The sequence below is a fragment of the Neoarius graeffei genome, chromosome 26, assembly GCF_027579695.1.
Source record: "Neoarius graeffei isolate fNeoGra1 chromosome 26, fNeoGra1.pri, whole genome shotgun sequence".
NCBI lineage: Eukaryota > Metazoa > Chordata > Actinopteri > Siluriformes > Ariidae > Neoarius > Neoarius graeffei.
The window spans coordinates 12,065,734-12,091,848 of record NC_083594.1 but is presented as its reverse complement, the minus strand read 5'-3'; the positions used below and the strand labels follow the sequence as shown (position 1 = coordinate 12,091,848).

Sequence of the window (26,115 nt, the reverse complement as noted above, 5' to 3'; positions counted from 1 at the left end):
CAATTAATTTCCGACACGAAAATAATGATCAAATGTACACGGACCATTAATGTCCTTTTAATAATCAGTTAAACAGGCTAAAAAATAATAATAATAGCAGCGCACTACTACAAAGCTGAATGTGCTGACTGGACTCCAGTGCTCCATGTTGTCATGGTAACATTGACAATCACATGGAACGTGATTAAGATTGTCTACACTCAGTGCGTTTACATGCACATAGAGAAAATCGAATTTCTGCCGTTGCTCAACTGAAATCGAAGTTCTAAATGCCATGGAAACACCTTAGCTCGGCTGAAATCGAACCGAACTTGATTTCTCGTAATCGAGCTACACGACCTAGATTATGCGATTTTAGCCGAGCTACTTAGTGCATGTAAACCCTATCGAGCTACGTAGTCGAGCTACTTACTTCAGCACTGCCCCTTCCGGAAGTGACGAGTGACGAGACCACAGGACAGTTTGTAGCCATACAGTCTGTTAGAGCAAGCCTAACAGCTTGAACACGGAACTTGTGAACACAGAACTGCCAGTGTTGCCAGATTGGGTGGTTTTAAGTGCATTTTGGTGGATTTGAACATGTTTTGGGCTGGAAAACATCAGCAGTATCTGGCAACACTGCTGATAACTTTGTTTATACTCTTGAAAAGCTCTTCTTCATGACGACAACTGGATGTGTACCAACACGATGGGGCGTGTAGCATCACCTGTGGCTCGGGTGCACAATGTACCTCACACAATAGCTCGATTTCCTTGTGTGCATGTAGGATTGGATTTCTCTGGCACCCCTGCTGGGACCCTTAGCTCAATTACCGACAGCAGCTCGATTTGGATGTGCATGTAAACGCACTGAGTGTGAAAGATCTCCATTCATTTGGTTGGCTATTCGGCCAATCATTCAAACACAACAGTTCGTTTAAGTTCATTATTATTTATGTCGCTCAAAAGGAGGAGGGAGAGAATTCTCGCTCTTCATACTCCTTCGCTAAAACAGGTTGCCAAATATCCTTTGATGGCCGTTGGGCGAACTGCACAACCAGAGTTAATGCACGAAATAGAGTAAAAACATGAAATAGTTAAATTTTCATTCCCACTTAGTCTTCCACAATAGAAAAGTAATGGATATTGGGTATTCCCAGCCAACTAAACTTACCAGAATGCTACAAAAAGAGCAAATCATGCAACACTGGATGAGACGAATACACGAGGTGGCAAGTCCATTGTTGTAAAAAGCCCAAGCTGAGACAAATAGCTAGTTCGCAACACGGCACAAGTCGAACTGCATCACGTTTCTGTTGAGAGCAACATTTCTCTTCCTGTTTCTGAACATTTGTTTTGTTCAAGTAAATACTATTTTACATTTTTGCTGATACAGTGGGACCGCCGTATCCACGGACTCACTCGAGTAAGCACGACTCCTCGACCTGCACACCCTGTCTATGGACAGCATTAACCACAAACACCTGCTTTCACTTTGGACACTCATTACTTACTCGTCTTATTTAAACCGATTTATTTTTGTGATTTTTTTGTGATTTATATTTTTGCAAAAAATATGACCTAAAACATCAGATTTTCACACAAAGTCCTAAAGGTAGATAAACAAATGAGACAAAAATATTACACTTGCTCATTTATTTATTGAGGAAAATGATCCAATATTACATATCTGAAAGTGGCAAAAGTATGTGAACCTTTAGGATTAGCAGTTAATTTGAAGATGAAATTAGAGTCAGGTGTTTGTCATCCCATTGATTGAAATCAGGTGTGAGTGGGCACCCTGTTTTATTTAAAGAACATGGATCTATCAAAGTCTGATCTTCACAACACGTTTGTGGAAGTGTATCATGGCACGAACAAAGGAGGAGATTTCTGAGGACCTCAGAAAAGGCATTGCTGTTGCTCATCAGGCTGGAAAAGGTTACAAAACCATCTCCAAAGAGTTTGGACTCCACCAATCCACAGTCAGACAGACTGTGTACAAATGGAGGAAATTCAAGACCATAGAGATCTTGCATGTGACGTCACAGCCGATCCAGATTGTAACCGACACATTTTGTCGGTCAAACGCCATATTTCCGCCTTCTACTTCATTCTGGTTCTACTTCTGCTTCTACCTTTTCTTCTGGAAAACCCTACTATATACAATTCTACTACAACGGCTGCGGCTACAAGCTCTCCCTACCTGTGCACGTTTATGTTTTTTGTGTGTATTTTTGCGTGTTGTTCGTCTGTACCGGACTTCAATATCCACTACAACCGTATGGACTTACTGGACATTGGTTTCCAGCAGAAAATGACAGTTTGTAGCGACTTCCATTGCATGCACAACATTCCGGACGCGATAGCGAGACCAGCGGGGTCTCCGTGGATTGTTATTGGGTCTGGCAGGCGAAGGAGGCGGCGTCGGGAGAGGAAGCAAAAGCGAGGCTGCAGGCAGAGCCGGCCTGTTGACTAAGCTCAGAAAACAGCCACTCAAATCTCCACTGCCAAGCCTCTACCTCTCCAACGCCAGATCCATGGTAAACAAGACGGACGATTTGGAATTACAGCTGGAATTACCTTATTCTATAATCGGCTGGTCAGTGCTATACTAGATACTACTGATATATCTAGTATCAGTACTAGTAATACTTAAGTGACTTACCCGTCCAATGAGGATTATTTTCTTGTTTACAAGATGTCACATCTGAGGGGGGTTGACAAATCCTGAATTTCTGTAAAGATAACTGTCCAGAGATTTACAAGCACGCAGTGCTTCACCACTGAACAGTGAGGGAAAGTTTAAGGTAATTATACACATCTGGGTATTCCACCTCTGGCAGTTCCATATCCACTGACACAGTCGTGAAAACTATGTCCGGTAAGCCATAAGGGTCACTAATCCATAGGTCGTTTATTTTAGACATATATCTAATTATCTGTTCATTAGAAAAATGAGCCGTGTAGTCCGTCGGTTGAAATTGATCCATTTTGTACACGAGTGCAGCAGTATTCAGCGGTGGTTTTTACCGACACGATGGCGGCTGTGTACTTTCCGGTCACGTGACTGCAAGATCTCTATTGTTACCCTCCCCAGGAGTGGTCGACCAACAAAGATCACTCCAAGAGCAAGGCGTGAAATAGTTGGCGAGGTCACAAACTTCTAAGCAACTGAAGGCCTCCCTCACATTCGCTAATGTTAATGTTCATGAGTCCACCATCAGGAGAACACTGAACAACAATGGTGTGCATGGCAGGGCTGCAAGGAGAAAGCCACTGCTCTCCAAAAAGAACATTGCTGCTCGTCTGCAGTTTGCTAAAGATCACGTGGACAAGCCAGAAGGCTATTGGAAAAACGTTTTGTGGACGGATGAGACCAAAATAGAACTTTTTGGTTTAAAAGGGAAGCGTTATGTTTGGAGAAAGGACAACACTGCATTCCAGCATAAGAACCTTATCCCATCTGTGAAACATGGTGGTGGTAGTATCATGGTTTGGGCCGTTTTGCTGCATCTGGGCCAGGACGGCTTGCCATCATTGATGGAACAATGAATTCTGAATTATACCAGCGAATTCTAAAGGAAAATGTCAGAACATCTGTCCATGAACTGAATCTCAAGAGAAGGTGGGTCATGCAGCAAGACAACGACCCTAAGCACACAAGTCGTTCTACCAAAGAATGGTTAAAGAAGAATAAAGTTAATGTTTTGGAATGGCCAAGTCAAAGTCCTGACCTTAATCCAATCGAAATGTTGTGGAAGGACCTGAAGCGAGCAGTTCATGTGAGGAAACCCACCAACATCCCAGAGTTGAAGCTGTTCTGTACAGAGGAATGGGCTAAAATTCCTCCAAGCCGGTGTGCAGGACTGATCAACAGTTACCGCAAATGTTTAGTTGCAGTTATTGCTGCACAAGGGGTTCACACCAGATACTGAAAGCAAAGGTTTACATACTTTTGCCACTCACAGATACGCAATATTGGATCATTTTCCTCAATAAATAAATGAGCAAGTATAATATTTGTGTCATTTGTTTAACTGGGTTCTCTTTATCTACTTTTAGGACTTGTGTGAAAATCTGATGTTTTAGGCCACATTTTTGCAGAAATATAGAAAATTCTAAAGGGTTCACAAACTTTCAAGCACCACTATATTTCATGGAGAATCACATATCCGTGAATAAAAGATCTGTGCTTTGTATTTTTTTTTCCTGTGAGTCTGTATTCCATGGCTTCATGATGCAATAAGGATGTACAAAGCTGCCCGGGGAAAAATAGCGCATGCTCAAACAACGTCACATGTAAACAATTACCTGACTGGTCAGATGTTTTACGGGATCAGGTCCAGGCCTGGAGAGAAAAAAAAAAAAAAATCGCTCCAGAAGCGATCTCACTGATACAGATAAACCCAGGCCTGGTCTATAGGGATCGTTATCGGTCTGGTGTGACCACCAACCACAAACTGCAGGTGACAGATTTATTTATCGTTATAGGTATTGTGGGACCGGGTCTTAAAGAAAAACACGTGCACACGGGCTGACCACAGCTTCCAGTTTCAGAAAACGGGAGGAGGGGGAAAAAAAAGAAAAAGGGAAAAACAAAAACAAACAAAACACCACTAGCTAGGTTACTCTGTTTTATGATTTTATTTTGCTTCTCCAAGGAGAAAAGAAATTCTTTCAATTTTGTATCTGCAGTGGCTGAACAGGAGAATAAAATATGACTTGTTTTTTCGCTCTTGATTTTTGGATTTTGAAAAGAAAACCAAAAACACCATCTGTTTGTCATTGTCTCCATATTCTTTCATTTCTGTTTCAGAAAGACCACTAAAATGTCCACCCACCTCATTGCTCCGTAATATTGAGTCCATTTGGATTTAAATCGAGGCTGAGAAACATTTTCTCTTCACTGTTTAGTCTATTATTTGAAAAGAGACGGCTTTTATCCTGATATGGTCATTATACAACAGAAACATTAACAGTGAAAGCAAGTTTACTTGCAATCCAACTGCAGTACAGAGCAGTCAGCGGAGTGACGTGTGCTGAATTAATGAGCGCTATAACCATTAAACAAGAGGAAGCGCTGTACACGCTGGACACTGAGACAATGCAGACGTCTCAATAAGGAGCGATGAAGGTGCTTCAGAGTATCAGACGCGTCCCAATTTCAGATACACAAGCAGGAAACAAAACCAGGCAGGGAAAGTGTTAGTGAGTCATTTCATGTCAAATGTTTCCAAATGTCCAGCTAAAGACCATGTTTCACAAACACACCAAAAAAAAAAAAGAATAAAATAAAATAAGTCTTACCTTATCAACAGGGAGCGGTAGTGGGGTTTGAATGACACTGGGGGAAGAGAGAGGGACAGAAGAAAACAGTCAGTCATGGATCTAAACAAAACAAAGCTAACTCATGGCAATTCACGTGCAGTTCATACAGTCAGATACAAATGCTTCCAACCTTCCTCAGGAAAGGAAAAAAAAATGGCCTCAGCTTTGCACTGGTTTAATGTTTAACAGTGACGCAGCAGGTGAGCGAGAGAGTAACCATGGCGCTAAACCTCACTCCCAGATAAGACTTGCTGACTTCACTCAGGGGCGCGCACACGAGCCAACATTCTCAACAAGAAAATCCGACAAAACTAGGAGCAGGAGAAAATTAAAAAAAAAAAAAAAAAAGTGTTGGTGGGACCGGCGGGCTAAATTTTTTTTTGATGATGATCACTTCTTAACATCTCATGCAGAAATTTAAGATATAAAAAAAGCCATCCATTACTTAAATTATGTAAAATGGTGTTGAATGAATTTTTTCCCCAAAAATGCTTACATTAAAAAGGAAACAGTGGGAACGTGTAGGAATACCACAAACTTAAAATGAATAAATTTTACATACACATGAAAAACCTTAAAAGAGAAAAAAAAAAAAATCTTCCAATGGTTTAAAATACAAGTTGTTAACATTCTGGTCTAATCAATTCAATTCAATTCTGTTTATTCGCCAGACAATGTTCAATTGAAAAAAAAAATGTAAACAAAATGATATATATATAAAATTGTAGAATAAGGCAAATGAACACGCAACATGCAAAAAGCACATATCACTGAGTTACAAATGTGGCTTTTTAATACTTTTTATTGCACTCTTTGTTACTGTCTATTCCTGACTTTTTTTCTATTGCCTAGGTCACAATCGGACGTACGATTTTTTGGCCGTGCGATTTTTGCCGTTTCCCAAATCGCTGCGTTTTTTTTGTTCGTGGAGAAAGACGCACGTTGGCCGCAAGTTTGTCTTACAACCTGAAAAAAACGTAAGCGCCCGTAGAGTTTGTTTGATATGACAAAGAACCTCTGCGGCCGGTCTACGGCTCGAAAATCAGCACATCACACGCGCGCCCTCCGTGCGTTTCTTGCGTTTTTTTGCACGGAGACCGGCCGTAGGAGCACGTACAGCCGGTTGTGACCGAGGCTTATCAGAGCTGCGGAAACATGTAAATTTCCCCACTGACTGATGAATAACATTTCTCTTAGGGTTTCCCACGACCATTTTTAAAATAAATAAATAAATAAATGTGATTCCACACTTACGGGTATTGAAATGGGGACATGAACTTATTTTTAAAAATTCACCTAAAACCATTTCTTTTTTTACCATCAGGTCACAAAACATGTAATCTTTAATGAATGATATGTTAAAAGATAACTTTAATTTTCTGAGATGTAATAAAAACATATTTATATGCCAAAGTCAAGCCTATGAGTTCCAAAATGATGTCTGTTACATTACTTCTGTTACGATTGTCCATCTCGCGTCTGTTACAAATTAATTACAATCTAGCTATATACCATGTTAACCTTATTGAAAGAATGTGTATGTTTATTCTACTACACGTTTATTAATTATATTTGCTAAAACATCACCTTCCTATGTTTCAAAAAGTAATTCTACATTGTTAAAATTGAGAATATATATGTCCACAACACTTCTGTTACGTTCTGACTTTGGCATATAAATATGTTTTTATTACATCTCAGAAAATTAAAGTTATCCTTTAACATATCATTCATTAAAGATTACATGTTTTGTGACCTGATGGTAAAAAAAGAAATGGTTTTAGGTGAATTTTTAAAAATAAGTTCATGTCCCCATAAGCGTGGAATCACTCATATATATATATTATATTAATATATCCATCCATCCCCCAACAGGGGGAGAACAAAAATAAATAAAATAAAATACCCTCCACCACACAGGAGTGCAGTTATATTGTAGAATTGTTCTAATTATTGTTCTAAAATAAATGTGAAGACTTAAACATGACTCCTTTAACTGTTTGCTCAGGTCCAAATGCTCTGGAACAGGAGCTGCAGGGAGGGGTCCTGCAGGTGACCGTCCTCATCCGACAAACCCCCCACCGCAAACCAGTAAACTTAAGGGAAACACGGTATACAATACTGATTTATTACTCCAACTTGGAAAAATCAAACAACAAAATGACATCAAAAGAAGGTTCTCTCCTTCCAGCCTTGAATCCTTCTGCTTGAATTTCTTGACGTTGCTGAAAGCAGACAGGCGTCACCCAGCAGCTCAATGCACTGATGCTGCTGCTTCCTGTTTCCAAACAGGACACACAGACTCGGGGCCTGAAACATCAGCTGTGCTACTGGGCCTGAGGTTCTGAAATGGTGGCGAGCCAGACATGAAATCTCTTCGCTATCAGAACCGCGTCATCAGTGTGATTAATTCAAAAAGGTCAGTGAACACGTCTCTCGACACTGGAGCCAGGAAGCTAGCTTTTGCTCTTTGGAACCGTATTGGAACAGATTCAGGACACTTTTCATGCATGACGGAGTGTGAAGACGAGTTCAAAATCTGGGCTGCAACTGAAAATCAGATGCTAATAACTGACTAACAAAGTGAATCTGCACAATCACACGTCTGCTTATAAAAGACGAACGTCCTGAAATTCAAATTCCTTTGAACTTTGTCCAGTAGTTCACTGAATCAGGAGTTACATCAGTGTTTCCTGCCATATTTGCAAGTGAAATCACTGAAACTCAATGTGCTTGATGGAGGTTTTCTTTCTCAACACCGCACTTCTCAGGGCATGGGATCGGATTGGATCACATCACCAAGGCTGAAATTGTGTCACGCGCAACATTTAATGCAATCAAACCAGCTTTCAGGATGAAACCTCAATATCATGATAAATTGCATCAGTACTGTTCAAAACGTATATTACAATTACCTTTTTTTTTTGAAGGAAAAAATAAATTCACTTACTCTATGTGGAAGTTCATTTCTCCATCATAATACTTTGACTTTAAAGATGCATGATGCCTCATATCGCAGATTTAAGCATTCAATAATTTAAATTAGTTTTATACCATTTTCAAAGCACGTCCTGGTTTTGCTCTTGTACGTCTTCACATGATCCGTCTCACTCCAGCGATACTTCACTGATAACTGTGGAATGCCGATTGCTTCGTAGTCAGCAAAACGTAAGAGATAAGTACAGTACCTTGAGCGCACACCTTTTCCTAATCTCCGTATTGGTGATAAGTTCCCTATGACAACTGTACAGTCAGGTGACTTGACTTTTCTCTTCTCTCCCCCCGGCTTATCGTTTCCTTTTAAATCAACACCCGTTTGACCTCTGGAGAACCCAACACGACACTTCCTCTCAGGGGTTAGTTTCTGGGGTTAGTTTCGGTTACCTATGTAACCGTAAAGAAGGTGCTCGTTTAGCTCTGGATTGGATTAAACACAGTAACAGGAAGGGGAAGAGAGAGGGGGGAAAAAAAAAAATCTTTTCATTTCCAATTCTGAAAATCTTCCACAGATAAGTAGCATTTTAAATAAAAGACTCCACATTTCACATCCTCGTCAGTGGACTGTTCACTTCTCTCGTTTCAAAACGGTTCCCACAGCCTCCTTGTGAAATACAGGACTGATGTGTCTCCCAGCGCTGAAGTCAAGGTTCAACCCGGTAAAGCAGAACTCTATCACTTGAAACGCAGGTGTAGATCTCCACAGCTCGCACGTTTCGTTCACTGACGCCTGGACAGGATTATGAAGCAGCCAAACCTGATCCCCTGGCTGTCGCCCCGATGGTCAGGGAAACGTACTAAAGGAACAAAGCTTCACTCAAACAGGTTGGAGTGCATTCCACTGAGTGAAGGAGAAGTGTAGAGCTCACAGCTGAATGCAAAAACGCATCGCTTCAGGATTAGTCAGGCGTGGTATAACACACACACACACACACACACACCATCCTGTGTTGGGCATTCATCTGGTCTTGAAACATCAGGAAATCAGGCTCCAATAGTTACGGAACACAGAAATCTTGGAGGAATGCATCTGTTGCTCAACCCTCCACCTGGCTTCAACCGATTTCCCCCAAAATTAGAGCAGAATGGAGCCCAAGGCGTGCACACTGTCTGCTGTGTGTGCGTGCTCACACTCGTCTTATCAGGTTTATGTAAGCCTCCAGTGAGTCACAGTAGTGTTGCTGTGCTCAGGCTGAAGACATAAGCACCACCGATGCCTTCAGGATGTTAAGATGCCACATCGCCACCGTTAGGAGAACGGCCTCTCATCACGGACTCTCCCACTGCATTCATTCATTCATTCACAAGCTGTCAAATGTGTTCCAGTAACTTGCTATAGGAGCCAACAAGTGCAATCTGTTCTGTCTGACTCGACAGAAGAATCAGGACAATTTAAAAAAAAAAAAAATTGACATTTTGTGCAGTTTTGCATCCCCTTGTTTATTCCACAAGTTTAGGAACAATTTTACTTAACAGAACAGAACAGCCTCTTTCCCTCCCCAACTCATAAAATTACAGCCATGCATTCCTATATGAGCAGTTCTCCAGCAGAGGTGCCAAAATTATGAATTTTTTTTTTAAGCTTGCCTTAACTTGTCAGCTCAGTGATGTTGCTCAAGTATGGAATCCAAGGCAAAACATACTGAAAACCATATTTAAAAATCACCACCCCGATTATCGCAGTGTCACTTCAGAGAAATCTTGGTTTGAATTTTAAGAAATGAAAGTGCAGTTTTTTCTGGCGTAATTCCATTCCTGACGTTTCTTTCCTCAAAGATTTTGCATTCAGAGTTAAACATAGACAATTTTTCTGTGGTTTTTTAGGGTTAAAATGTACTGCATACCATGTGAAATTTTTAATTTACTACCATTATTGAGTAGTCTGGTTAACACCAGACCATATCACAAGTGAAATATGGTCTGGAATCCACCTATTGAATTTCTCGTAGGGGAGGTGTGGTTTACGATTGTCAACGGCCGTTTATAGAGATCTTGCAGTCACGTGACCGGAAAGTACACAACCGCCATCGTGTCGGTCAAAAACACCGCTGAATACTGCTGCACTCGTGTACAGAATGGATCAATTTCAACCGACGGACTACACGGCTTATTATTCTAATGAACAGATAACTAGATATATGTCTAAAATAAACGCTCTACAGATTTGTGACCCTTATGGCTTTCCGGACGGAGTTTTCACGACCGGATTTTGAACTGCCAGCGGAATACCCGGACGTGTATGATTACCTCATCAACTTTCCCTCGCTGTTCAGTGGTGAAGCACTGTGTGCTTATAAATCTCTGGACAGTTTTCTTTACAGAAATTCAGGATTTGTCAGCGACTCAGATGTGGCATCTTGTAAACAAGAAAATGATCCTCACTGGATGGGTAAGTCACTTAAGTATAGCACTGACCAGCCAATTATAGAATAGAATAAGGTAATTCCAAATCGTCCGTGTTGTTTACATGGATCTGGCGTTGGAGAGGTAGAGGCTTGGCAGTGGAGATTTGAGTAGCTGTTTTCTGAGCTTAGTCAACAGGCCGGCTCTACAGCCTCGCTTTTGCTTCGGCTTCCGGCGCCGCCTCCTTCGCTTTGCTTCCAATAACAATCCACGGAGACCCCGCTGGTCTCGCAATCTGGTCTCGTCCGGAATATTTTTTTCTTGTCCGGAATGTTGTGCATGCGATGGAAATCGCTACAAACTGTCATTTTCTGCTGGAAACCCATGTCCAGTAAGTCCATACGGTTGTAGTGGATATTGAAGTCCGGTACAGACGAACAACACGTAAAAATACACACAAACAAAAACCGTGCACAGGTAGGGAGAGCTTGTAGCCGCAGCCATTGTAGTAGAATTGTATATAGTAGGGTTTTCCAGAAGAAAAGGTAGAAGTAAAAGCAGAAGTAGAACCAGAAGTAGAACCAGAAGTAGAAGGCGGAATATGGCGTTTGACCTACAAGACCTGTCACAATCTGGATCGGCTGTGACGTCACATGCAAGATCTCTATTGGACGTTGCGAATGTCTATCATTTGGCGTATACGTAGCCCATGGCGAATCATGGCAGTTGTACCCGGTGACGTAGTTAGAGCGACGAAGAAGACGAAGAGGCGAAGAAGAGAAGGAAAGAGAAAGAGAAGGCAAAACAAAAATAGGAAAACAATGGCACCGAACGATTACTGCTGTTTGTGCAAGACAAAGCTTGATCGAAAGTTTGGTTCGTATCGCTCGCCGCCATGTTAAATGTGATCCGTAAACAGTCCCAAATAAACTACAAGCTTCCGTTTGTCGAGTAGTACGCGTCACCGTCTTTCCACCCCTCCCCACTCTCTGATTGGCTCCCTAACTCAGGCGAGCCTTTAGACCATAGTTTCCATGCTGTCTTTTCAGATCGGAACGATTGTGCAAAGCAGCATGGGATTTCCCAGGCTAATTATTGAGTACTGCAAAGAGAAAAAGAAAAGAAAAAACCCCAAGTGTTACCACATTTTGCTGTGAAGGTAATTCAGTTACCGAAGAACTACCCATATGTACACTGCCTAGCAAAAGAGGAGAGGGAAAAACAAAAAACAAACATTCATTTAAACCTGACTGATAAATCCTGACGAGCCTTTGACTGGAAAATTACTGCAGTGATTAAGATGTTTCAGCTGGCAACAATTCTTTAAACCCAAACCGATGCAGTGTGTAGCTTCTCGTTTCTTAAATAGTCATGTCCAAAGACGTATCCCATGGTTGTTGAAAAGATGTAACTGTTTCAGAAGGGTCAAATTACTGGCCTAAAGCGGGCAAGGAAAACTAAAGGAGAGATTGTTGAAATTACTGGAACTGGGTAGCCTAGTAAACTCGACCCACCCGCCTAGCGGCCAAAAATATTTTTGCCTAGCGAGTGGGTCTAGCCTCACACCATATAAACAAAAACACCCCGGGCATCAAATCGTGCCCGCCAATCACAACGCAAGGTTTTTGTTTGGATTCTTTGGGCGGGCTTTTGCAGGAGTGACAAGGCTGCGCGACGCTGGAGAAAGCACAACAGGAAAGATGGCTACGGCTAGTGAACAGTGCGCGTTTGACTCCGCTTTGGAATCAGTTTTAGAAGAATTAGACTTGGAGTTTTCGTTGAAACATGAGCAGGAAGAGGCTCTCCGCTCATTCCTTTTCAAGGACATTTTCGCCGTTTTGCCGACTGGCTATGGCAAAAGTCTGATCTACCAGCTGGCTCCACTCGTAGCCAAAAGGATGGGGCTAGTTTGTGCAGTACGAAGAATTAATAAACAGCTTTGAAATATTACTTTTTGATTGTTTCTTATTTTCCCGTTATTTTACATTTAAGGGAAATTATTTCACCAAACACCACTAAATAAAAACTCTCAAAAACAGTTTAAGCAAACACTTGAAAAACACTTGGAAAAAAATGTCTATGTGGTACAGACTCCAAACTTGTGGTCATTATCTCCAAACTTCTTAATATCTAGAACCTGTTTATTAATTAATACACATTTTGAAAAATTATTTATTTCAAGGCCTCCCCCACTGCTTTCTGTCGCTCTGACTACGTCACAGTCACTGTTGCGCTGATTGGTCAGAGCATTGGCCTATACGCACAGAGACAGTTTGAAAGACGGCGGGTTGTTCCTCCCACACCCGTCGGAAATGTCTACAGATCGAGGCCAGACTAAATATTCACATTTAGTCTGGCTTGCCAGGCTAGGAACTGGGTGAAGAATTATTAAAACCTGGAAGGATAGTAATGGAAATAATACAGTCAAGAAAAAACATCCTCACTGGCTATGATGAGCGATCACTTCAACATTTGAAGTTGAACCATTTTTGAGAAAAAAATAAAAATCGACAGTAGAACTCATGGCCATGTTTAATCGTCAAATTAAGAACATTTCCAAATGACCAACGTGATAAGAACTCTGACGATTGGAACGAAATGACTGTGGCCAAAAGAAAACCACTTGTTAATGAGGATAATCAGAAGAAAAGGCTTCAGTTTTTTGGAAAGAAGAAAGATTAGACTCTGGAGCAACAGTGGTCTGTGTTGTGATGGGGAAGCCACAGCCTCATGGTTCAAGAAGCAGCTTTTGGACTAAAAGGTTGCTGGTTCGATTCCCTGGACCAGCAGGAATAGCTGAAGTGCCCTTGAGCAAGACACCTCACCCCCAAGTGCTCTTCAGGGTGCTCTGGGTATGCTGTAGGTCACTCTGGATAAGCACGTCTGCTAAATACCTGTAATGTAACGTAGCGCTAAAAAGACTTGAGTGGTTCCACTCTCCCACTGTCGAGACAAGATTTTGATGAAACATTAATGCAACTCTGGATGGAAATGCATGTTGTGATGTTGCATCAGGTTGTTGAAACAATGCCCAGAAAGTGGTCTAACAAAACTGTGTGCAACTTTTTTTTTTTTTTTTTTTGGGGGGGGGCAGGCAGCACATTTTAGTAAAGTATTTGCTTTTTACAAGTCCGTGAACCAAATTTTAAAATTTGACTCAAAATTCATCAACAAAGGGGGCATCGTGGCTCAGGTAGATAAGGCGCCACACCATAAATCCGGGGACCCGGGGTCATTTCCCGATCCCTCCCCGTCTCTCTCTCTCTCTCCTGCTCATTTCCTGTCTCTACACTGTATCCAATAAAGGTGAAAAAAAGCCCCAAAAAATATCTTTAAAAAAAAATAAAAAATTCATCAACAAACTTCACGGCCAAATGATCCCAAATGGGACGCGGTTCTTCCCCCAACCTTTTGCTGCAATGTTTAAGCAAATAACTGCCTGGAACGTCTTTGTATGCTGGAGCATTATAGTTTCCCTTCACTGGAACCAAAAACGACTCAACCTGCTCCGTACGCAAACCTTGAGCTCCATGAAGACATGGTTTGCCAAGGTTGGGGTGCAAGAACTCAAATGTCCTGCACAGAGCCACGACCCCAACCCCACTGACCACCTTTTGAATGAACTGGAACACTGACTGCGTCCCAGGCCTCCTTGATTGCTGTTCTGTCTTTCAAGGGTGATATTCTAAGCCAATTATTGCACTAAAGGAAAAGGACACGAACCAAGAAACTCCTATTTGCTAGTCGCTCTTCTTATGTTGTAGGGCTGTAACAATATGCATATCGAAATCGCGATACGCAGAGCCACGATCCGTGTCGAGATACAAGAAGGCAGAATCGCGGTACACCCTTTCAAACTTCTCCTCAGCCCAAAAACAGAGGCGCTTCCAAACTTCAATTTATGAATACTTTACTTTTTATTTAAATTACATTTTAAACTTACTTAAATTACTTTTATATCTATTAGTAAGTCGTTTTTTCGCCGACCTGCGACAATCTTCTGCGAGTCACGCAACGTCCACACTCGCCACTGGCAACCATATGGCGTCCTTGGCCACCAGAGCATTCGTTTCTTTTAAGCGGTCGCCATTCTGGTTGCGACACGGGGAGCGAATCTGTAAACAAGCAGCTCATTGGCTGGCTAGGTGTGCCATAAGCCAAATCACAATCACCGACAAAGCTGCCTTGACCGGAAAGGCATGTCTGCTTGGGCGTTAGTGGCAGTTACGCAGAAGCCTTCTGCGGCAGTTACACTTTGACACACGAGCAATGTTTCACTATAAAAATTCCATAATTTCCATCTGTTTTCCGCGATCACAGATAATCATTGGCCCTATGAGAGTGAGACAGTGAGAGAGCCACCCCTATCCCCCCCCAAAAAAAAAATCTTAACGGATTTACACAATTTGGGAAAATGACTTTCAGAACCGAAAAAACCAGAGCTTCCGGATCAACAGTATTATTTTGAGAAATAAAACAATCTTTGGATATACATTTGTTCATTTTTGCATACATATTACTCATTCTCTGCAGTGGTCTGAATTATTTGTTATTAAATAGTTAATGTAAGTACGTAAATGTTAATAAGTCAAATTTACTACTTTAAAAAAACATTTTTAAAAAAATCGTGGGTGTATCGAATCGTGGGTCAAAAATCGTGATACGAATCGAATCATGAGTTGGGTGTATCGTTACAGCCCTATTATGTTGACATTATGTACTAAACGCACACACAGTGCACGAGAGAGAGGGAGGGATGATAAGGCAGCACTCAGGATCAGGCCCAGAGGAAACAGCCATCTCCCTTTGGCATGACGCTCTCCTAGAAGGGGGGGGGGGGGGGGGGGGGGGGGGGCACAAAAAAAAAAAAACAGGGCAGTGTGTCATGCTGTTGTCACTTAGCCCATGTTTACATTAGACCGTATCAGCGGATCATCAGATTAACGTTTTTAAAACGATTAGTGTGCACACAGCAACACCAATACACGATTTGCGTGCACACAGCAACGCCAATACGCGGATACGCTCGGCTCCGCAGACATCCTGCGCTCCAAATCACTCCGCCCTGAACAGCGAGTGCCCTCTGGAGGGTGCGCACTCCGGCCCTGCGCAGCTCACACAGCGCGCGAGTGAAGTGCACGAGCCACGATTCGGGACTGAGCCACTGTGTGTGTGATCCCAGCGCATATCACTTACTACTTGCAAGTGGAAGGATGGCAAGCCTAAAGACAATCATAACTACACAATGGGCAGTATTTGCATCAGTATTTGCAGTATTTTCATACTTTTATACTCTAATGAAAGGTGATACAAGGCGGAAGTCCGCGCCGTTTTTCAGCAGTCGCGTCACATGACCAACGCCAGCGAATCAGGAAGGTGGATGTCACAGTGACGTTGTCCAATGACGACGCCAGCTAGAGCTCAGCACAGCGTATCCGCGTATTCTCAATGTTTACACAGCACCGGACCAGACACGATCTGGATTGAATACGTGGACCCTGGCGGATTCCTGTTTCCCGGCGTTTCCAGGCAGTTTAATGTAAACGGACACTGCATCCGCGAAGAAAACGAGACAGATACGGTCTAATGTAAACTTGGCCTGAATCTGTCTACAGCTACATTATCCTCTGCCTCCCCCCATTTCATCAAGTAGTAACCCCATCAGCTTCCATATGAAATGAAAAGGAAACGGAGGCCTTTCTAAGATTCTTTCAACTTTCCAAAAAAACAGCATGGAGAAATATCTTCAGCAGATGTCTTCATTCAAATTCCTGGCAAGAATTTTCCAGAACCTTGCTCAGAAAGAAGCTTCTCTCAGCTTACTCAGGCCTGTCCTGACGCACGCTGGAGGAAAACTACTCGCATGCGATGCGCAAAAACCCAGAACCTTCGAGCAAACTTAACACAGAGGCGCACAGACATAAAAGCGAGCCCGGGGCCTGCATCTCACTCATCCTGGCTGCACTCCAGAGACAAGAAGCTCAACAACAACGAGCAGCATGTGGCTTCTATAAATACCTCCGGTAACAGGGCCTCAGTCTGAGAGCCGAGCATAAACCTTAACATGGCACTCTAGTCAAAAGATCAGATCGGGAGTTCTGCTGCAATCACAGGACGCAATTCATCACTGAGGTCTTTAAACACTGCGACAGGCCCACAGGCACGAAGGGAAGAGCCCCAAGAGGGGTGGAAGAGGGGGAAAGGACCGGAACGTGATGAGCGAGAGCGCTCAAATCCATCCATGAGCTTCATTCACAGTGATGTAGCACCATATCTGTGATTTGATGTCGTTGATGAACTTCCTTCTGAAACAGGAAGTCAGACTGACATTGTGTTGAAGCGCTTGACTGAGTCACACAAGAGCCAATCGGCATCCGAGATGCATCATGACCGCTCTAAATCTCAAACTCTACAGACGCTTCCTGTTGAAGCCAACAGTGTGCGAAGACCATCACGAAATATTCCAGAACTGAACAGCCCCGAGTTGGCACGACACTTCCTATGATTGTTCCCTTTGTACAAAGTTGCAATGTGTGAGATGATGTGCAACCAAAAACGCAACAAGCTACGACTGGAAAGCAAGCCACGCCTCCAGGGGTGGTACATGCAGAACTATCCAGGTCTCAAGCACATGCTCCAAAAAGGGTGCTCTTAAGCAAAGATGCAACAGTAATTAATTAATGAAACGGGACAAAAATCTCAGTCGTCAAGGAAAACTGGCAAATGGAAATATTTCAAACACAAGCCTCAACACCAGGTATTGCCTCAATGCCCGATTTGCCTGACCAAGATGCTCAGGCAGAAATATTTTAGCGAGTTAGGCCCGTTCAGGTACACCTATTATCGTTGGTTTCTTGAAGAACAAAAATTTAAGCGAGTACAGTACAAAAAAAAAAAAAAAAAAAAAAAAAAAAAGACGCATTGACTAGCATCTTTGCCTCCCCCGTGATCGCCATTTTGTTTTTTCTTCCTGATTTGTAACAGCGATTTTGATTGGCTCGCTTCAGGCACGTGTGCATTTGTGCTTTTCATCATTACAAGTGGTTGCTGGTGCCCTCCATGTTTTCCCGGGTTGACTTCAGGATGTCCACATGTATATAAAAAAAGCTCGTGGTAAGCACATTCAATGAATGCTGTGCTTTTCTCTCAAATAGTAAACCACACTATAAAGGTTGTGTAATTTCCTCCTAAATGCAATGACAAACTGAACGATAAGACAGTACTGCAGTACAGACTCCTGTTTTATAATGATTTTAGTTTTATAATTCATCTTTAGGGCGGCACGGTGGTGTAGCGGTTAGCGCTGTCGCCTCACAGCAAGAAGGTCCGGGTTCGAGCCCCGTGGCCGGCGAGGGCCTTTCTGTGCGGAGTTTGCATGTTCTCCCCGTGTCCGCGTGGGTTTCCTCCGGGTGCTCCGGTTTCCCCCACAGTCCAAAGACATGCAGGTTAGGTTAACTGGTGACTCTAAATTGACCGTAGGTGTGAATGTGAGTGTGAATGGCTGTCTGTGTCTATTGCCGCTTTTCCACTACAAACGCGGCTGAGCCGTGCCGTGCTGAGTTGGGCTGAGTCGAGCTGAGTGAGGCTGTTGGAGTTGCATTTCGACTACAACCGCGCTGAACCGTGCTGGCTGGAAGTGGGTGGACACATTGGATGGAGTTAGCGAAAGTGGGTGGACGTCACGTGATGTCGTTAAGCGGCGCAAACAGGGACATCAGTGAGCTTTTAAGCGGTAGTCTCACAACCCGGATAGTAAACAATAAACATGGAGGACATGGAGTCGTTAGTGTTGCTGGTCTTGGTGCTGTGGCTTGTTGTCACCAACAACGCCAACAGATACTGGCAAGAGCGTATAGATGAGGCGAGGCGCATAAGGCTTCAGAAATTCTCGTAATTCGTAATTCTTCTTCTTCCGGGTTTGCGGTGTTTACAGATCCCAGCGTGCTCGCGGGGCGTGTGTGGGCATGTGAGGACACTCCTCCTCACCAATCAGTGCACAGAGGAGTGCCTGCTCACGCCCCCAGCCTCACTCAGCTCGGTTTGGCTCGCTTCAGCCCCACTCCAAAACCGTGCGAGTTTTGGGTGCTAAGCAGGGCTGAAGCGAGCTGAGTCGTGCTGTTTTTTGGTAGTCGAAACGCGAGCCGTGTCGGGCTGAAGTGAGCTGAAAAAGGGTAGTGGAAAAGGGCCATATGTGTCAGCCCTGTGATGACCTGGCGACTTGTCCAGGGTGTACCCCGCCTTTCGCCCGTAGTCAGCTGGGATAGGCTCCAGCTTGCCTGCGACCCTGTAGAACAGGATAAAGCGGCTACAGATAATGAGACGAGATGAGAATTCATCTTTACAATATTGCTGGTCATTATTATAGGCAAAACCAAGTGTGCTGTGTCCTAAACGCTATATAAAAAGACCTATTACGTACTAGTACCGTACCCAAGTCTTACACATATGATACCGATTTATGTTTCATGTTTTCAGGGCTTGTCTTGTTCTGCTGCAGAAATTTTTTTTAAAATGTTCTTTTAATGAACACGTACTTTTGTCCAAATAACTAAATTATACCCCTAGAAAACATATCAGTATTGCCTTGAACCGTGTACTTGAAAACTCGCTAAAATACCACAAAATTGTAGGGCAAAAGGAAATGGGGTGGGGGTGTTTTGAGGCCATTTGCCCTGCAGGGCAAAAGATGTCAAGAGTTAACATTGAAGCCTGTAACAGCTGAATAAATGAACCTGAGCAAAAACACAGAAAACTGCAGTGCAGAGCTTTGGGTTCTCTTATTATTTTCATTCATCTGCATTAACTCAACGCATTTAATTTGACGTACTTTGGAGTTAAATTACATTAGACTGTAGGCTTCTGGGCGATAATGCTTTTATAAAACAGTCTGGAAAATAAACAAAACTTTGCTTATACTATTTCTAACAAATATTACAAAAAACAAAAAATTAATTTTTTTCACGGTCCGGTTTCCATCAAATCCTGCGCCTAACCCTAACCAGCTGGCGAGCGGGTCCGTATCCTATGGTACGGACCACAGTTACGGACCTCTGGCGACTCGCTCGTTCACAACAAACATAGTAGCAATTTTTGTCATTTATTTTCGCATTTCTCAGGAGAATAGCATTAATTTTACAGCATGGATAGCGATAACGACAGGCTTCACAGTGAAAGTGAGAGTTTTACTACCCTGAGGAAGAAGAAATAAAAGAAAACATTTCAGGAGAAAGCTCAAACCTGTAACTTGTTAACGCAGAACAAAAACATGGCTGAATCCTGAATGACTCAATTTTGTATAAATAGGGGACTACATAGGTGGCAAAATGTAGGGGTTTTTTTCCTGCCATGAAAGTGCACTTGTATACCGAGGAGGAAGCAATTTGCATTACAGCCGTGAATGAGGATTCAAAATGGCGGCTCGGCTCGGTTTTCCCTTTCGGGCGCTCTCGTTTTCTGTTAGAATTTGGTAAAGAAAAAAATAAGTATATTATTTACCAGCTTAAGGTCGGTCCGTATGGTGAAATACCGTGACCTCGGCCCAGAGGGCCTCGCTCAGTACTTTCAAGACCTCGGTCACGGTATTTCACGATACGGACCTAAATAACATGTATACATTTATTTGTAAATATAAAAAAAAAAAATTCTAACATTATAGTTATATATTTATTATGTATGAACAATAGTTTTTATTATTATTAAATCAAATTTATATTTTAAAATATTAAAATAGGATAATTATTATAAAATCATACTTCTAACAGCTGAATAAATGACCCTGAGCAAAATACAGAAAACTGCAGTGCAGAGATTTGGGTTATTATTTTCATTAATCGTCATTAACTCGATGTACTCTGGAGTTAAATTACGTTAGACTGTAGGTTTCTGCAAAACAATGCTTTTATAACCGTCTGGAAAATAAACAAGCTTTGCTCATGCATCGACAAACTGCTCATTTGTAAGAACTACAACACGATCATAAGCATGGAGGCTGGAATAATTGTCGCGCGCGAGACTGGATTTACTCAGTAAACCAAGATAAAGTCGGAGCGACAGTATGGAACGCTTATCCAATTTATTTAATGATGGATTGCTGGGCCGTTTTAAGGTGTACACGTTCATTCCAAGAGCAAAAAATACCCCGACTCAGCCAGACACCCCTGAGGTAAAAATACCGAGCCGAGATTAGTTAGTTAACTGCTAGAATTTGCGATTTCCTTCAATGGACCGGAATTTTAGTTACAGGTTAAGCTCTAAATGAGGAATATATCTAAAAACAACCACGCTGGCTGAATAAGCACGGATGCCAGCGTACAGTACACCTCCTTTCCACAGGCTTTGCCAGGACTGAGAATGTGGCATGCATTGTGAGCCAGCTCTGTGTCTCAGGGAAGCTTTCAGTGGCATGTCAGTGATGCACAAAACACACACAACCCATAGTCCTGCTTCACATTCACAAAGCGTCTACACGTCAGCAATCAACATACCAACACACGACATGCAGCAGCTCAACACAAAACCAAATAGCCATGCTGGTGTGCGCGCGCGCACGCACGCGCGCGCGAGACCTCGAACTGCACCAGCTGACAGCAACACCTCAAACACGTCATATCTATTTCACTTTCAGCAGGACGCGATTATGAATGCTTCATGCTAAAGCTAACAGATGACGGAACTGTATTCTCTGCACAACTCTGATGAGATGCCATCACCTGATACTGGAGAGATAAAAAGCCGAACCTGCTAATCTGTCAACTTAATCAGTGAAACACAACAATGGACCTTTTCTTTAAATAAATAATAAAAAAAACAGTGCAACCTTTTAGAGCTGGCAAAAACATTCGGTGGGAAAACTATTGAGAAACTGTACTGAAGCGAAACCATAAATAATAGGGCTGTAACAATATGCGTATCGAAATCGCGATATGCAGAGTCACAATCCGTGTCGAGATACAAGGTGGCAGAACCGTGGTACACCCTTTCAAACTTCTCCTCAGCCCAAAAACAGGTGTGTTAGTGCTTCCAAACTTCAATTTATGAATACTTTACTTTTTATTTAAATTACATTTTAAACTTACTTAAATTACTTTTATTTTTTATATCCATTAGTAAGTCGTTTTTTCGCCGACTTGCAACAATCTTCTGCGAGTCACGCAACATCCACACTCGCCACTGGCAACCATATGGCGTCCTTGGCCACCAGAGCATTCGTTTCTTTTAAGCGGTCGCCATTCTGGTTGCGACGCGGGGAGCGAATCTGTAAACAAGCAGCTCATTGGCTGGCTAGGTGTGCCATAAGCCAATCACAATCACCGACAAAGCTGCCTTGACCGGAAAGGCATGTCTGCTTGGGCGTTAGCGGCAGTTACGCAGAAGCCTTCTGCAGCAGTTACACTTTGACACGCGAGCAATGTTTCACTATAAAAATTCCGTAATTTCCATCTGTTTTCCGCGATCACAGATAATCATTGGCCCTATGAGAGTGAGACAGTGAGAGAGCCACCCCTATACCCCCCCCCAAAAAAAAAATCTTAACTGATTTACACGATTTGGCAAAATGACTTTCAGAACCGAAAAAAACAGAGCTTCCGGCTCAACAGTATTATTTTGAGAAATAAAACAATCTTTGGATATACATTTGTTCATTTTTGCATACATATTACTCATTCTCTGCAGTGGTCTGAATTATTTGTTATTAAAATTAAGTTAATGTAAGTAAGTACATGTTAATAAGTCAAATTTACTACTTTAAAAAAACATTAAAAAAAAAAAATCATGGGTGTATAGAATCGTGGGTCAAAAATCGTGATACGATACGAATCGAATCATGAGTTGGGTGTATCGTTACAGCCCTAATAAATAACGTCAACATTTAATCCAATTAAAAGTAGAAGTAGTCAAGAAATAAAGTACTCGGGAATAAAACGCAAAATGTTTCAAACTGATGAATTTAGGTTCAATGTCATGCTTTCATGTGAAAAACATTTATCCAAAACTGCTTTTCTTATTAAAGCAACTACAAAACTTGGAAAAACGTTGTTCAATCTAAGTTTGCTGGTCAAATGCATGATTAATACTACATCAGGCCAGGCTTAAAAAAAAAAATCTTTGTTGGGGGTGACCAAATAAAATTCACCAGGCAGGCAGCAAATTTTTTTTTTAGCCTCTCAGAGCCACCAGGGATTTTTTTTCCCATCTCAGGCCCTCAATATTTGCAAATCACTTGCGAATTACTGTAGAAAGCCAAGATAAAAACATGCATTGCAACCAACAATAATTTTAAACGTAATCCAAAAATGATCGCGTCAGTTTTTCTTTTGTATTGTATAAATCAACAAGTATTTTTACCTGACGAGCTGGTTTTAGTGAAGACTGCCGTTCTTGCTGATCTGCATTATGCTCCTGTAAATACTGTACCACCTGTTCAAGCACAACTACCAGATTTTCAATGCCACCGAGAAGTTGTTTGTCCCAGAATCTTGACCATGGCTGACTGAGGAGTACCACCAAATTTTTGGCATGACTGTCCAGAACAGACTTTTCCAGTCGAGGTTTGGCTTTCCACTTCTTCCACTCTTGAAATCCCTCGTACTTATCAAACACCGAAGGTACCGTACAGTGGGGCAAAAAAGTATTTAATCAGCCACCAATTGTGCAAGTTCTCCCACTTAAAAAGACAAGAGAGGCCTGTAATTTTCATCATAGGTATACCTCAACTATGAGAGACAGAATGAGGAAAAAAAAAAAAATCCAGAAAATCACATTGTCTGACTTTTAAATAATTTATTTGCAAATTATGGTGGAAAATAAGTATTTGGTCAATAACAAAAGTTCATCTCAATACTTTGTTATATACCCTTTGTTGGCAATGACAGAGGTCAAACGTTTTCTGCAAGTCTTCACAAGGTTTTCACACACTGTTGCTGGTATTTTGGCCCATTCCTCCATGCAGATCTCCTCTAGAGCAGTGATGTTTTGGGGCTGTCGCTGGGCAACACGGACTTTCAACTCCCTCCAAAGATTTTCTATGGGGTTGAGATCTGGAGACTGGCTAGGCCACTCCAGGACCTTGGAATGCTTCTTACGAAGCCACTCCTTCGTTGCCCGGGCGGTGTGTTTGGGATCATTGTCATGCTGAAAGACCCAGCCACGTTTCATCTTCAATGCCCTTGCTGATGGAAGGAGGTTTTCACTCAAAATCTCACGATACATGGCCCCATTCATTCTTTCCTTTACACGGATCAGTCGTCCTGGTCCCTTTGCAGAAAAACAGCCCCAAAGCATGATGTTTCCACCCCCATGCTTCACAGTAGGTATGGTGTTCTTTGGATGCAACTCAGCATTCTTTCTCCTCCAAACACGACAAGTTGAGTTTTTACCAAAAAGTTCTATTTTGGTTTCATCTGACCATATGACATTCTCCCAATCCTCTTCTGGATCATCCAAATGCTCTCTAGCAAACTTCAGACGGGCCTGGACATGTACTGGCTTAAGCAGGGGGACACGTCTGGCACTGCAGGATTTGAGTCCCTGGCGGCGTAGTGTGTTACTGATGGTAGCCTTTGTTACTTTGGTCCCAGCTCTCTGCAGGTCATTCACTAGGTCCCCCCGTGTGGTTCTGGGATTTTTGCTTACCGTTCTTGTGATCATTTTGACCCCACGGAGTGAGATCTTGCGTGGAGCCCCAGATCGAGGGAGATTATCAGTGGTCTTGTATGCCTTTCATTTTCTAATAATTGCTCCCACAGTTGATTTCTTCACACCAAGCTGCTTACCTATTGCAGATTCAGTCTTCCCAGCCTGGTGCAGGTCTACAGTTTTGTTTCTGGTGTCCTTTGACAGCTCTTTGGTCTTGGCCATAGTGGAGTTTGGAGTGTGACTGTTTGAAGTTGTGGACAGGTGTCTTTTATACTGATAACGAGTTCAAACAGGTGCCATTAATACAGGTAACGAGTGGAGGACAGAGGAGCCTCTTAAAGAAGAATTTACAGGTCTGTGAGAGCCAGAAATCTTGCTTGTTTGTAGGTGACCAAATACTTATTTGACTGAGGAATTTACCAATTAATTCATTAAAAATCCTACAATGTGATTTCCTGGATTCTTTCCCCCCATTCTGTCTCTCATAGTTGAGGTATACCTATGATGAAAATTACAGGCCTCTCTCATCTTTTTAAGTGGGAGAACTTGCACAATTGGTGGCTGACTAAATACTTTTTTGCCCCACTGTACATCTTGTTTAACTACACTTGTTCTTTTGCACTTTTCATGTAATCAGAGCCCTTCTACATGTACCATCGAGGTACCACAAACAATTTGCTAGCAAACGCACATTGTACTGAATGTCACCATTCTGCATATGACCTGGAAATTTCATCACTTGTGCCCAATACTCCAGAAATACGTTATGCAGTTTGTCTTTGTTGTTTCACACTTCTATTGTTTGTGGATATTTGTTTTGTTTTGATGTCCTCATCAAAGTTTCAAACGCATTTTTTGCTGTCATAGAACTGGCATGAGAATCAGCATGTGATGGTCCAGCTGAATGTTGATAATTAATGTCATCACCACTGCTGGCGTCATCGGAACTGGCAGTGTACGGTATGTTGTATCTCAACGACTTCACATCTGTAAACGATTTTGTGTCAGCGAGTGTTTCCGTTATATTGACATCGAGTTGGGCCCCCTTGCCCATGCCATCAAACTCGGCACCAACTGACACGGTATCACACTTGGCATAATCAATCTCAGTGTCTGGCAGCAGTTTTTCGGCTACATCTTTGAGGATATCTACAAATGATTTCTTGCTATTCACTCTTGCCACACGATTTTTCACGTTTTTTCATCTCATTGCTGTCAGTCACAATCGTGACCGAAATCAGTGCTGTTGGCTCCACTGCTTCCGCCATTTTTGTTGTTTTAAAGGACATGGGACATGAAACAAATGCACGCTATATCAGTTTCTTTCCATTAAAAATATGAATTAATTGCATCAACAAATACAAAATCTATTAAATTCAGCAAACTCGTTATATTCATGATGATTATATGGCATTTCTGCTTGAGCTCCGATATGCATATTTTACAACCGGAAGAGCCGCTGTCACGTGATCATACGTCACAAAAACTTTCGGGCACAGCACAAGCGGGTAGATGAATGGAGAAGTGAATGACAAGAAAATTGTTTTTATAGTCTTTAAAGTACATTGGACATCATGGTGTATTGTGCTGCTTATGGTTGCAATAATTCCAATGGGAAATGCCCTGGAGTAAGTTTTTTTGCATTCCCCAAGGACCCGAAGCTGAGGAAAGTGTGGGCTCACTACTGCCGTAGAAAAAACTTTGCACCTACTGTTTCCCACAAACTGTGTTCGGACCATTTCACTGAGGATTCTTTCAACATTAATACTCAGGTACTGAGCGATATTAATTGCCAAGCCAAATTTAAGAGGCCGTATAGCCGGGTTCATG

General features: G+C 42.3%; 1 protein-coding gene across 13 annotated transcripts in view; it reads right to left on the bottom strand.

Moving 5' to 3' along the window:
• slmapa (sarcolemma associated protein a) overlaps positions 1-26,115 on the bottom strand; it is a 168,120-nt gene that overhangs the window by 54,298 nt on the left and 87,707 nt on the right. For 12 of the 13 annotated variants that reach the window (XM_060910069.1, XM_060910071.1, XM_060910074.1 and 9 more), the window contains one exon: positions 5,290-5,326. In XM_060910069.1, coding sequence (XP_060766052.1) covers positions 5,290-5,326 — 37 coding nt within the window. Of the gene's footprint in view, positions 1-5,289; positions 5,327-8,260; positions 9,128-26,115 lie in introns of those variants that run through there. The other variant, XM_060910078.1, reaches the window with a different exon arrangement.